Source organism: Bombus terrestris, chromosome 17, assembly GCF_910591885.1.
Source record: "Bombus terrestris chromosome 17, iyBomTerr1.2, whole genome shotgun sequence".
Classification (NCBI taxonomy): Eukaryota; Metazoa; Arthropoda; class Insecta; order Hymenoptera; family Apidae; genus Bombus; species Bombus terrestris.
In genome coordinates, this window is record NC_063285.1 from 4,132,121 (window position 1) to 4,144,213 (window position 12,093).

A 12,093-nucleotide genomic window follows, 5' to 3' on the forward strand; every position below is an offset into this window, starting at 1 on the left:
ACGTTACGCAGGCCGCTGGCTGTCCGGTCGCGAGGGCTGGCATGCAGATGTTTAGGCGACGTAACAGTAAAAATATTATTTGAATCTATGAACCTAAATTTTGGGGGATAAATTTAAATTCTTTAGCCTCCAGTATCGCGAACCTGTTGTGGGTGATCACCTGGCTGGCTGGCGGGTTGGTTTGCCTTTTGCTCACATTGGTCCTGCTAGCTTCGAGTTTGCGTTTTTTCGTACGAGGGTCGTTTGCAAAGAGGGGTGTATTGCCCCTTTGCCACGGGGAAGGAAGAGCGGCGTTGTTGTAACTAAGCTCCGTAGAGCCCGTTTGGGATGATTGGGCCATCATCGATCTAGTTAATTCAATATGAAATAACTAGTCGAGAGATGGGCGTCACGTGTTGTTTTGTGAACTTCACAGGGCACTGGACACACGTCTGCACGCTTCGGCACTCACCAGCAAACTCCCGAGGATAAACTTGTCTCGGCTTTTGAGTCTTTCTTATTGTTCATTGTGAATATTTTCTCGTCGCTAGAGTTGCTAGAGAAACTAACTTTTCGCGTTCTATATTGTTTAAAAGAATCCAGACTTTTCTCACTTTGATACGTAAGTTCGTAGAATGAGGTTCCTTTGCGGTGTTTTTCTCTATGGCATGTTCAAAGTTGTTGTTTGAGTGTCAAACTCGCTCCGTTCATTTGTTCTATGCTGATAGTAATCCCGCTGATTTGATCGACTGCGGTAAATTATTGGTAGCAAAGTTCACAACACAAGTGGTCCGAATCCTTCGATCTTCAATGACGTCCGTAGACCGAAATCGTAATATCGTTTACACTGACTCGAATGGATCTTGGCAGGGTCGTCAAAATGTCACGTAAAAAAAATGACAGGGAAATAATAAAAAAATGTTGGGTCCTTAAACCAGAGTTCGAGATACATTTAACCACGTAGAGAATGGGCCACCTGCTGAACGCCTGCAACTGAGATGTTTCAAATGCGGAAATCACCCGATACCTTTCAAATATTAATGGACAGAGCCTTAACTGAACTTGTAGGAAGATATTGCTTTGTTTATTTGGACGACATAGTGATATTCGGAAAAACGATTCAAGAACATAACGAAAACCTCGCGATAGTATTTCAGAGACTCAGAGAATTATAACTTAAATTGCAACCGGGCAAATTTGAATTCATAAAACCAGAACTAGAATACTTAGGCCATGTAGTTTCAGCCGAAGAAGTTAAATCAAACCCCAAGAAATTAGACGCTGTAAAAAACTTTCGATTACCCCGCAATGCCACGGACGTGAAATCATTCTTAGGTTTAGCAGGTTATTACCGCAAATTCATTCGAAACTTTTCTAAAATCGCGAAAAGCCTTACAGACTTAACAAAAAAGGACACACCATTCCATTGGACTGATAAACACTAGACTAGCTTTGATACTTTAAAGGACAAACTCTGTAATTCCCCAATATTAGCTTAGCCAGACTTTAACAAAACCTTTACCCTAACTACCGACGAAAGTAACGAAGGACTAGGAGCAATACTGTCATAAGACGGTCATCCTTGTTGTTACATTTCAAGAACTCTGAATCCACCCGAACGAAATTATACCACGATAGAAAAAGAACTTTTAGCCATCGTATGGGCCGTGAAAAGATTTAGACAATACCTGTTAGGACGACGCTTCATTATTCGAACCGACCACCAAGCTCTTAAGTGGCCAGACAATTGCAAAGACCCCTCTAGCAGACTGATTCGTTGGAGAATATGACTATGAAATCGAATATACAAAGGTTAAAGATAACACAGCTGCAGACGCCTTATCTAGAGTTCACGCGGTAACTCGCGACGAAGTAGTTAACCTCGGTCTAGTAATTGATCACACTAACGCATTCAACGCATGGAAAAACAAAAACGAGAATCCGAAACTCTTAAAAATTAAACCGAATGACGATACATTTTGCCAATTAACTCGAGACGATTTAGAGGAATACGACGAGACACTTTGGATCAGAAAACTTTACAAAATTCTTAAAGATACAACAAAAGTTGGCATAGGAAATAATGATTTCACTGAATTAGAGAAAACGCAGATTAAACTCATGCTAATATATTTTAACGACATATACAAGAAAATTACTTATGCGCCTAACCCCATCTTAAAACTAGACGAAAACGAAATACTACAAGCAATAAAGGAAAACCATAACGACACCGTAGGACATTTAAGGATACAGAAAACGTATCAACGGATCAAGGATAAGTTCAAAATCTCCGGAATTTTAGAAAGAGTAGAAAACTTCGTGAAAACATACGACACATGTCAAAAGGAGAAACTAACACGTATCAGAGCCAAAGAATCCCCTTATTAGATTACTTTTATTGATAATGTTAAGAAAAAGATACATGGTAACCGATTGAAAACGTACTTTTTTCAGGATAATGCTGACCCTAGCACTAGTAATAATACCTTTAGTTAGTTGCCTTAAATCCACGGGGTAGGAATTACGCTCTGTAAACAAACTCAATCAATTCACGATCGGAAACTACAACATGATTGCACCGCTGAAATCATTAGCTTCTCGAACACTATCAAATATTGTACAGTTACTATATTTAAGATTAACAAAATAACTTTACCATTACATGCAGAAAATAAACTCATAGCGATCTCAGTACTTTGTTGCAAATACACTTCCTCGCAAATCCTTCAAAAACCCTCGTTAGCGCGATCAGACAAAAGATGTGATCTATTGTGTGGAAATAACCATATCAAGATCGGACGAAAAAAAAGGGTGTAAACATATCCTTTGATTTACATTTAAAAATAATTCCATTCTATTACGATCTTAGAGAACCAATAATTCCATTCTATTACGATCTTAGAGAACCAATAATTCCATTCTATTACGATCTAACCAGGGGGGTATGTCACAACCGGCATCCTTCAAATTCGATGGACTGATGATGGAGATAAAGATGTGGCGGCATTCGGCGGCAATGTATATCGCCGAAGTGCCTAATGAGCCATCAATATCCCAACGGTCCTTTCGCCGAACGTTCTAGAAGAAGGCGTGCGTGACAACGGTCGCGGACACCTAACAAACGCGTGGATAGTGGGGATATTGACGGGTAACAAGGAAAAAAGAAACAGATCCCATCGAAAGTCAAATTGTAAGAGCTTCAGTCTTGGAAAGTCACGGCTGGAGCTCAGAACCAAATCGTAATTAGTGTAAAAATAAATTTTCTTTTTATTTTTTTCACATTTTATTTTTCTTTTCATCTGAGATTTCCTTTTCTTATTTTACGTGACAACAGACTGTTTACGAGAGACCGACAAAACATAAGCAAGGTCGCGACGAAGCGTAAGTGTCGACAGGCCTGATGAGCCATCGATATTGAGAGGTGACAAAAAGAAACGAAATGGATTGAGAGATGAGTAGTGACCGAGAAGCGTGGTTGAGCAGTCGAAATCGAGAAACGTGAATAAATTGTCGTTCGCTCAAGTCGCGAGTCGAAACTTGTAACAAAGCCGTTAAGCGAGAATAAATATACCATTAAACAAAACGCCGAGTATTTCTTTGGCACTCTACACGTACTACCAACACCTCAAATATATACAAAATAAAAAAAGAAAACGAATAGTAATCATTAAATAGTAAAGAATTATATGCATCCTTAAAGCAAATACATTGATATAAATCATATTTTGTTTCACTATTAAAAAGTTTTGATTATTGTAAGAAGAGACCAATAAAGAATTTACAAACTTAAAATTTTATAGAAAAAATTGTATTTAAAAATAGATTTAATATACCGAATATGTTGGAAATATAATTGTAAATTACCATATATACCTTCAACTAATTTCGTTTTCAAATATTCTACTAAATATGTCTTGCATATTCTTCTATCCCAATCATCTGTTATGTGGCCTCCATACATTATTTCTCCAAATAAATAACGAAGATCCTCCCAAGGTACTTTGATACTATTTTCCAGCTAATTAAATAATACAGATACGCTGATTGTTAGATCATCGAAGTTGAATGGATAGGACACTAAAGAAAATGGTTTTTTGAACATACATATATGTGTAAATTTAGTACATAACTTATAAGCTTGTTATAATTATATAAATTTGTTTAAACATATTTTGAATGAGAATAAATCACATTGTACTAATCAGAAAATTATTCTACGGAAAGTGTTGTTTGAAAAAATTGCCGAAAATCATTGCTAATATCATATTTATATAGTATCGAAAAGAGGGAGGTGTACGTTCTGTTATGCTGCGAGGTTTTAGCATGGGTTGCGTTTCTGGCCGTCGCTCGCGGTCATACAATGTCGCAGGCGGATCGCCTTGTCTTCCGGACAGTGTATCGACGAGCGCATCCAAGCAGCGACTTCCAGAAACGTCGATTTCGGCTGCCTGTTTCAAAAGAATGCGGCATATGTGATCATAGGCGCTAACGCTGGCGTGATCCGAGCGTAGTGGGGGTCGTCTCCCGGAGAAGACCAAGAAATGATCTAAGAAGGATAGTCCTCATTGAAGATTTTAAGAACACACGTCGAGAGGTCGGATGTATAAAGCCGCTAAGCCGAACGAACACGTTGACATTGTTTATCACTGAATAATCTGTCACTCTTTATTATTATATTCATCGTTATTAAATACACAAACTATACCAACTTGTTAACAAATAAAGCGTCTTTACTTGTCCTACCTCTAGACCCATTAAGTTACTACATCTAATTATATTAATAATTACTTATCTCTGAACGTTATACATAAATTTTATATATACATATATTATAGTATACATATATATGTATACAATACACATACATTATACATACATAAATTATATATATGTCGGGTTAACGTTCGGTTCATGGGCGTGTAACGAATCTTCATTCGGACTGGCCATCGTTGTTGTACAGTAGAGATTATATTTACTTTTATGAATATTGATTTTTACAAAGTTTGACAAATAACCGTGCTGATTAAACACTCGAGATGTTAGTGACAATGTTCTTAGATTCAATAACGAATCCACGGTCAACGGGGTAACTCAAAGTAACGTTTTCTGTAACGCTCGGTATAATAATACACGTAAAGACGACGTGTTCAACTCTCCAAGATGATCGCAAGAATAATAGACTGATGGGAATTTTCCTCTCCTTACGATAGCGTTTGTTCGTTGCGTATTGCCCGGGGATATCAACAAAATTCCAGCCGCGGTTGCTAGGCAGACCCGCGTAGAGCTGACATTGCTCCTGCCCGGAGTTTGATTGTTAATACAACGTGTGTCCCACAATATTGGCACTTCTCTGTTAGGTAAAAACGTTCATCCCGTGATCGCGGCCACGTTCGGCGACCAACCGTGTCACCTCGAGCCCAAGCCCACCGTCACAAATCTCGGGCAAACATAATAGGATTGAATCATAACAACTATTTCTAAATCTTACGATATAAGTAGAGCTATACAATATAGTTTAGACTAAAGTATTGGGGATCTTCCCAAAAATTCCAATAGAAAGGCCCCGATGTCCCCTCATATACGACATATATATATGTAAATGTGATATTTTAACAACGATTATCAACATAGTTACGGAGAAATTTGTTTAATTGCTATTTCTGCTTAGTTACGTTCTAAATTATTTAATAATTTATTATTAAAACATATATTGACTAAAAAAAAAAACAATTATCAAAGAATATAATTTACGAACTTTGCTAATATTATCACTAGTAAAATGGAATGCTTTATCTTATTAGTAGCTTTGCCTAATTTAATTGCAGGTTACAAGGAAGACAGTTATAGTACGTTTTAAATTATACCACAGTTGAAAGATATATTCGAAATATGTCTTATGATTAATAAAAGATCTGTTAAAGAGTATTAATTTCAAGTTATTCACACAAGATATCGTAAACATTGTTTTTTGCATTCTCTCAATGTTTCAACATTTACAAATCTTCGATCCATAATTTCTAATATAACGTTATGATCCATTAAGATTTAAAGTCACTTACCCTATTTCATTCTTGCGCTCCAAATTTTCTACGTTCTGCAAGTACAGCGTGATAATAACAAAGTGCGAATACTATTGCTTTGAATTCGGTTTCCTTGCCGCAGGACTCCAAAGTTTGCTGGCTAAAGTTATCCAAAGCTTTATGGATGTTTGCTTGAATTTCAGATGGTGGTTCGTTTGTGATCTTTATGGATGATTTCAGTATACCCTGTGTACAATTTAACGAACCCTACATTTAGTAATTAGTGTTCCTTATCGATATTATCTACTTATTGGCTAAAGTATCATTTATATAGTAAATTAGGAACTATACTAGGTATTTCAGAATTTTCTTAGATTTTTTTAAAGCAAAAAACAGTAAGAAATTAGGCCAGTTACTGAAAAACCTGTAATACCGACCGCGGTAGTGGAAAACCATATTACCGACGGAAGGTTAAAGAATAGAATTAGCACATGTTAGCTTAATTAAGAATGCATATTTTCTTTTGCTTTTTTAAATTATATAATTATTTATTACCTGAGGTGTTATTGATTCATGACGATCAGGACTGGGTTCCGCTCTGATGAACAATCGATAATCATCATGTGGATTCTTCGAGCATTGTTCCATCTTTTTTTCTAATGTAGGCAACCATTTCCTCACCAAATGGACATTTTGCAAACTTACCCAGTGGCCTTCGTTCTCTGAAAGTTCTATGGTTTCTTCAGCTATGGGTTCTTGACCTTGATCCAGTGACACATTATGGAAATTTCTTCCTCCAAAAGTGAAACTCAATTGCATTCTCAGTTTTTCAACGTCCTGAAATTTTATCGTTGTCGTTATTCTAAATACATATTCGATATGATTACGTTGATTTTCGTAACATGTTCTTGTATAATTTATTAGGTATCGATAATTCTTAATTTTAATTATCTTCGATTCAGGTTATAAACTGGTAAACAAAAGATATGTCACCGAAAGCAACGGAGTATAGGAAATGAGAAGAGTAAGAAGGTATTACAATTATATTGCATTAAAAAAAAATTATTAAATGTTGTGCAGTTTGGTTAGAGGTTATTGGTTGTTCAGGGTATTTAAGAATTATATCTCATGACTTTGGTAGATGATCCTATATCTTCAGATCAGTGGAGATTTATTTAAAAAAGATTCCGTACAACAGAATTTCAAAGCCAAATTTTTTTATTGCATCGCGTAATGGATATCTAATGGATCACGTAATATCTGCAAGGAACCATGGGTCGCAAAGGAACCGTTCTTTTGAAAAGTGATCTTAAAATTCCATTAGCTCTTATATTGAAATTACATTAGAAAATGTTTACATTTCCCAATTAGATAAAAACTAAGTAATACCATATTAATGAACAAACAGAAAGCTATTGCTTTGAATGTATGATAATCTACGCTAAATAGGATGAAGCATCTAACTTCATCATTCCAAACTATTAGAAAATTACTTACTTTATAGCAAAATCTTTCGAATAAAAATTGAATAGCGTTGAAGAGAATATGATTTGATAGGTGGAACTGCAGAAACATTAACTATTCATCGATTTCGATGTTTTTGAATATGTTGTAGAAATCGATATTTTAAATAATCTTTTCCTATATAAGAAGTGACAGAAGAAAAACTATCAATATCATTACAGTGAATTCTGCATCTGCAGTTGTGCAACCGTGACAGCGTATGCTTTATTTTGGTTGCCGATTGTCGGTCACTTATCTTCTCTTTGAAAACGACGATCGAGCGAGTTTAAAGGCTTCGTGCACAATGTACACATGCGAGGCTACAAGAGTCTGTTATAACTCGTAACTCATAGCTCAATTAAAAGTGAATATCTTCAATGTATTGAATTCAAATGTTAAATAATTAAATAATTGTTAATAAACAGAAAATAAGTGACCGGCGACTAGCAACCAGACCGATGCATACTGTGTCACGATGAACATCTATAGGCAGAAATACACTATAATTGAGCCGGTAGTTTCTTGCCAATATATTGAAAATTAAACAAATTCACTCTTTATGTACAGTATAGTATATAGGTAAAAGTTGTTCAAAATATTTCTACATTATATCCAAAAATCATAGAAATCCGAGGGTCGATAACGTTTCTACAGTTTCACCCTATATAGCGTTATGTATTGCATACAATATTATACATTATATATATTATTATTATAAGTTAATAGTGCTATACATTAAATAAATAAATGAATAAATAAATAAATAAATAAATAAATAATTCTCAGTAAGGCCTCCTGATATTCTAACAGCAAAATGACGTTTAGTCGCGCGCTATTCGACTATTTCGCACGTGTGCATAGCACGTATATATATGTATGTTTTCATATACTTTGTAGTCGCAGAGTCGTATTTTAACTTCGCGGTTGCACGCGTCTCGTTGCGAATGGGAAGAAGAATAAAGAGTATAATTCGTTTAAAGGATCTTGTTACGGAGTGGGGAAAGTAGTGATGCCTTTTAGTAAGCAGATTGTAAGGGACTGCACGATACTTAGCCCAGAACCTTGGAGGCCCGAAGAACTTAACAAAAAAGAACACAAAAGATTTTTATGAATCTTCAGTCAAATTTTGTTTTCCTTTCCTGTGATAAATATTTCATTGATTAAAGCTGGGAAACTTTTAAACAGCTCATCCAGACGAATCTTGATAAGCTTATGGAAACTATCCCAGTAGACTACAAACAAACTACTGGATTTTTGCCTCGATTGATAACACAACACTATACAGTTGCTAATAACTAATAAGCCGATGTGACGTTATGTAAATAAAAAATATTAACAGATCTGTTATGCGTAAAGAATGTTTGTAGTTATTGAATAAATTTCTTACCTTCAACGGATCAACGCCTGGAGAGAGAATGAAAAATATAGGCGTGATTGAACTAGTTTCTTCAAAGCATTTATGAAAAGGTGGAGATCTGGATTCAGCAAATTTTGAACCAAACTTTTCTTCTACGAAGTACCTAAATAAATTCATGAGATACAATATTTTAAACAATTTAAGGAAAAAGGAAATATTTTAACTTAAAATGATACCAGGTAGTATACAAGGTGTTCCCGATATTCTTAATGCTTTTTTTTATAGATAACAGATTTGTGAGATTGACAGAAAAGGAAAACAATTAATTATTTCTTATACATGCTACGATAGGGTGAATAAATTTTTGAAATGTTATTGTTTCTATGAAAATATTAAGGTTATGTATGTTTTTTAAACTTATCAATAACGTAATACTAAAACTCTTTCTTTCTCCCATAGAAGTGAGACAATTTGTATTGAATGAATTAAATGAATACTCTTAGTTTGAATACTCTTTGAATAAGACATTTTTTTGCTTCTTACACGTTAAAATACTTTCATCTTTCATTCTTTCATAAAAAGTATCATCTTTTTACACAAGTTTTATACATACATACTACAATGAAATTTCATTAATATGTAAAAAAATGCAAATATACTTTTCAAGACTATTGAATAGGTAAGGATTTATGACACTGCTGAGCGAGACCTAAGAGTCTAGACCCGAAAACTCTTCAATGACCAATAGTGTCATAAACTACTCGGTAAAAGAAGCAAACTGTTATTCTTCAGCGTCATCTTGAACGATCAACAGCGTGGCAGATGCGATTCATGGTTCGCTTTGTCAAATGCTTTCTCAATGCCCATGAATGGCATGGCTATACAGTATTGTTTCTTTTCTATTGTTAGTAAAATTTGCTCCATCGTAGAGTGTTTGTTTCTGAATCCAAATTGGTGATCTGATATTAATTTCTTTTTCCTCTATTGTTGGTTTTAGCCGATCGTATATTATTGTGTCTAGTATTTTGGACAACACAGGAAGTAATAATATTGGTCTGTAGGATGCAGTTTGGTGTGGGTCTTTGCCTGGCTTAGGTAACATTATGATCTCTACTAGCTTTCATAGATTAGCAAAGTATTGGATTCTTAAAATTGCATTGAATATTATTGCGATTAAACGCATTGCTTTAAGGTTTTTCAGGAGTTTACCATTGATTAGGTCGACTCCCGGTGCTTTATTGTTTTTTGTATTCTCGATTATGATTCAAATTTCTTGTGCTGTTGTATTAGGTATGGTGTAGTGCTTGTTAGTTGGAGTACTATTATTTTGCGCGTCTTCGTCTGAATGACATTTGGTTTTACTGTTGTTAGTATTATATGGAGCAAATGTGTTACAATAGTGGTTGGAGAATTGTGAAGCTTACTCTTCGATGCTTCTAGCCCATCTGTTGTCTGCTTTTCTGATTGCTGGGATTAGTTTTATTGGTTCCTTTATTTTGTTCGTCGCTTTTCATAGAAAGTAGATGGTATTCTCGTGCGCAGGGAGTGTTTCTATGAATGTAGAGGATTCGTTATTAAATTTTTTGTTTACGTCTTTTGTTTTCACGTGTTTTACGTTTTTGAAAAAATGGACGCTGAAGTTTCGTCGAGTACGCATACACGTGAAAGGACAATCGATTGAATGGGCTAGCACTTGGGTACCCTATTCGGTGGTACGAGCCAAATGGTGGTTCCCTGTGTACTCAAAGTCGAAAATATAGAATAACAATTTTCGATATCAATCCGTTATCATAAAATTTTTGCACATCAAGAAACATGACTTCCTTTAGTTTTAAAACATGTGCCAATTTATTTGTACGTCTATGAGAGAACGATATAATGTGAGTTAATAGTCGTGTAATACCAAAACATTTCTTTTTTTCGACGCTTAGATTGTAGATTATTAAAAATATATTTTCTTTTCATTTATTTCTTTATATTTTCAATTTGTCCATCTGGACATTTGGAAGAATTTTTGAGCGGTATTATTTCCACGTGGGTGACCACCAGCGGGGTACCATCCTCGCGTCTGATAGGTTATAACCTTTGTGAGGCCTGCTGGGTGTTTCCTTTCCATATCTAAAGAGTTGATCGTTCCCGCTGCTAGCCGGTTTGGGTGTGCTCCTATTCTTGATTTGTATTTTTCTGAGTATCTGCTAATTTCTTCCTTGACCGTTGGGATTCCCAGATCCCTGCATTGTACTCATTTCTAACATACCATGGGGCGTTTACTATTGTTCTAAAGATTTTAGCCTGTATTACCACTATTTTGTTTATATGGCTCATTGCTGCCGTCCCCCATAATGGTATTCCGTACGTCCTGATTGGTTATATGATCGTTTTATATATTTTTAATTTATTTTCTATGTTTAATTTGGATTTTCGGCTTGTTAGTCAATGCATTTGTCTCCTTGTTTTCTACTATTGATGTATTTTTTCTACTATTGATTTGATATGTAGTTTCCATGTGAGTTGTGTATCTAGGTGGATTCCTAGGTATTTGACATGCTTTGTTTGTGTTATATGCGTGCCGTTCAATAGGATGTTTGGTGGTATCTTTTTTCGTAGCGTGAATGTAATATGGTTGCATTTATTGGGGTTTGCTTTTATTTGTTTTTCGTGTAGCCAATTTTCTATTTTTATGATATGTTCTTGTAGTATTTTCACTGCCGTTTCTGGGTTAGTATGCCTGACTAGTATAGCTGTGTCGTCCGCGAATGTCAATACTGTGCTGTTGGTAGTTGTTGGTATGTTCGCCGTGTATAATGTGTATAGTATTGGGCCTAGGACGCTTCCTTGTGGTACCCCGGCCTTGATGTCTTTAACTTGAGAATATGTGTCCTTGATTTTTATTAGGAAGGTTCTGCTGCTTAGGTAGGATTTTATTAATTGGAGTATTTGCTCCGGGAATTGTTTCCTAATTGTTTGTAGTAGACTTTCATGGTTAATTTTATCGAATGCTTTCTCTATGTTTATAAAGAGGACTGTGCAGTATTCCTTGTTTTCTAGTGCTACTATTATTTCGTTTATAAGCCTGTGCATTTGCTCTATCGTGGAGTGTTTGTTTCTGAAACCAAATTGGTGATCCGGTATTAGTTTTTTTGCCTCTATTATTGTTTTTATCCGGCAATATATTATTTTTTCCAGTATTTTGGAAAATACTGGAATCAGTGATATTGGCCTGTAACATGC

At 35.3% G+C, this 12,093-nt stretch overlaps 1 protein-coding gene across 9 annotated transcripts in view; it reads right to left on the minus strand.

Annotated features, from left to right (window-relative positions):
• Positions 1-12,093, minus strand: part of LOC105666845 (dynein axonemal heavy chain 9-like) — a 115,007-nt gene that overhangs the window by 9,152 nt on the left and 93,762 nt on the right. For 7 of the 9 annotated variants that reach the window (XM_048413982.1, XM_048413981.1, XM_048413983.1 and 4 more), the window contains 2 exons: positions 6,558-6,839; positions 6,042-6,248 (listed from right to left, as the gene is read on the minus strand). In XM_048413982.1, coding sequence (XP_048269939.1) covers positions 6,048-6,248; positions 6,558-6,839 — 483 coding nt within the window. In that variant the 3' untranslated portion in view covers positions 6,042-6,047. Of the gene's footprint in view, positions 1-4,513; positions 4,529-5,297; positions 5,420-6,041; positions 6,249-6,557; positions 6,840-12,093 lie in introns of those variants that run through there. The other 2 variants (XM_048413977.1, XM_048413976.1) reach the window with 2 other exon arrangements.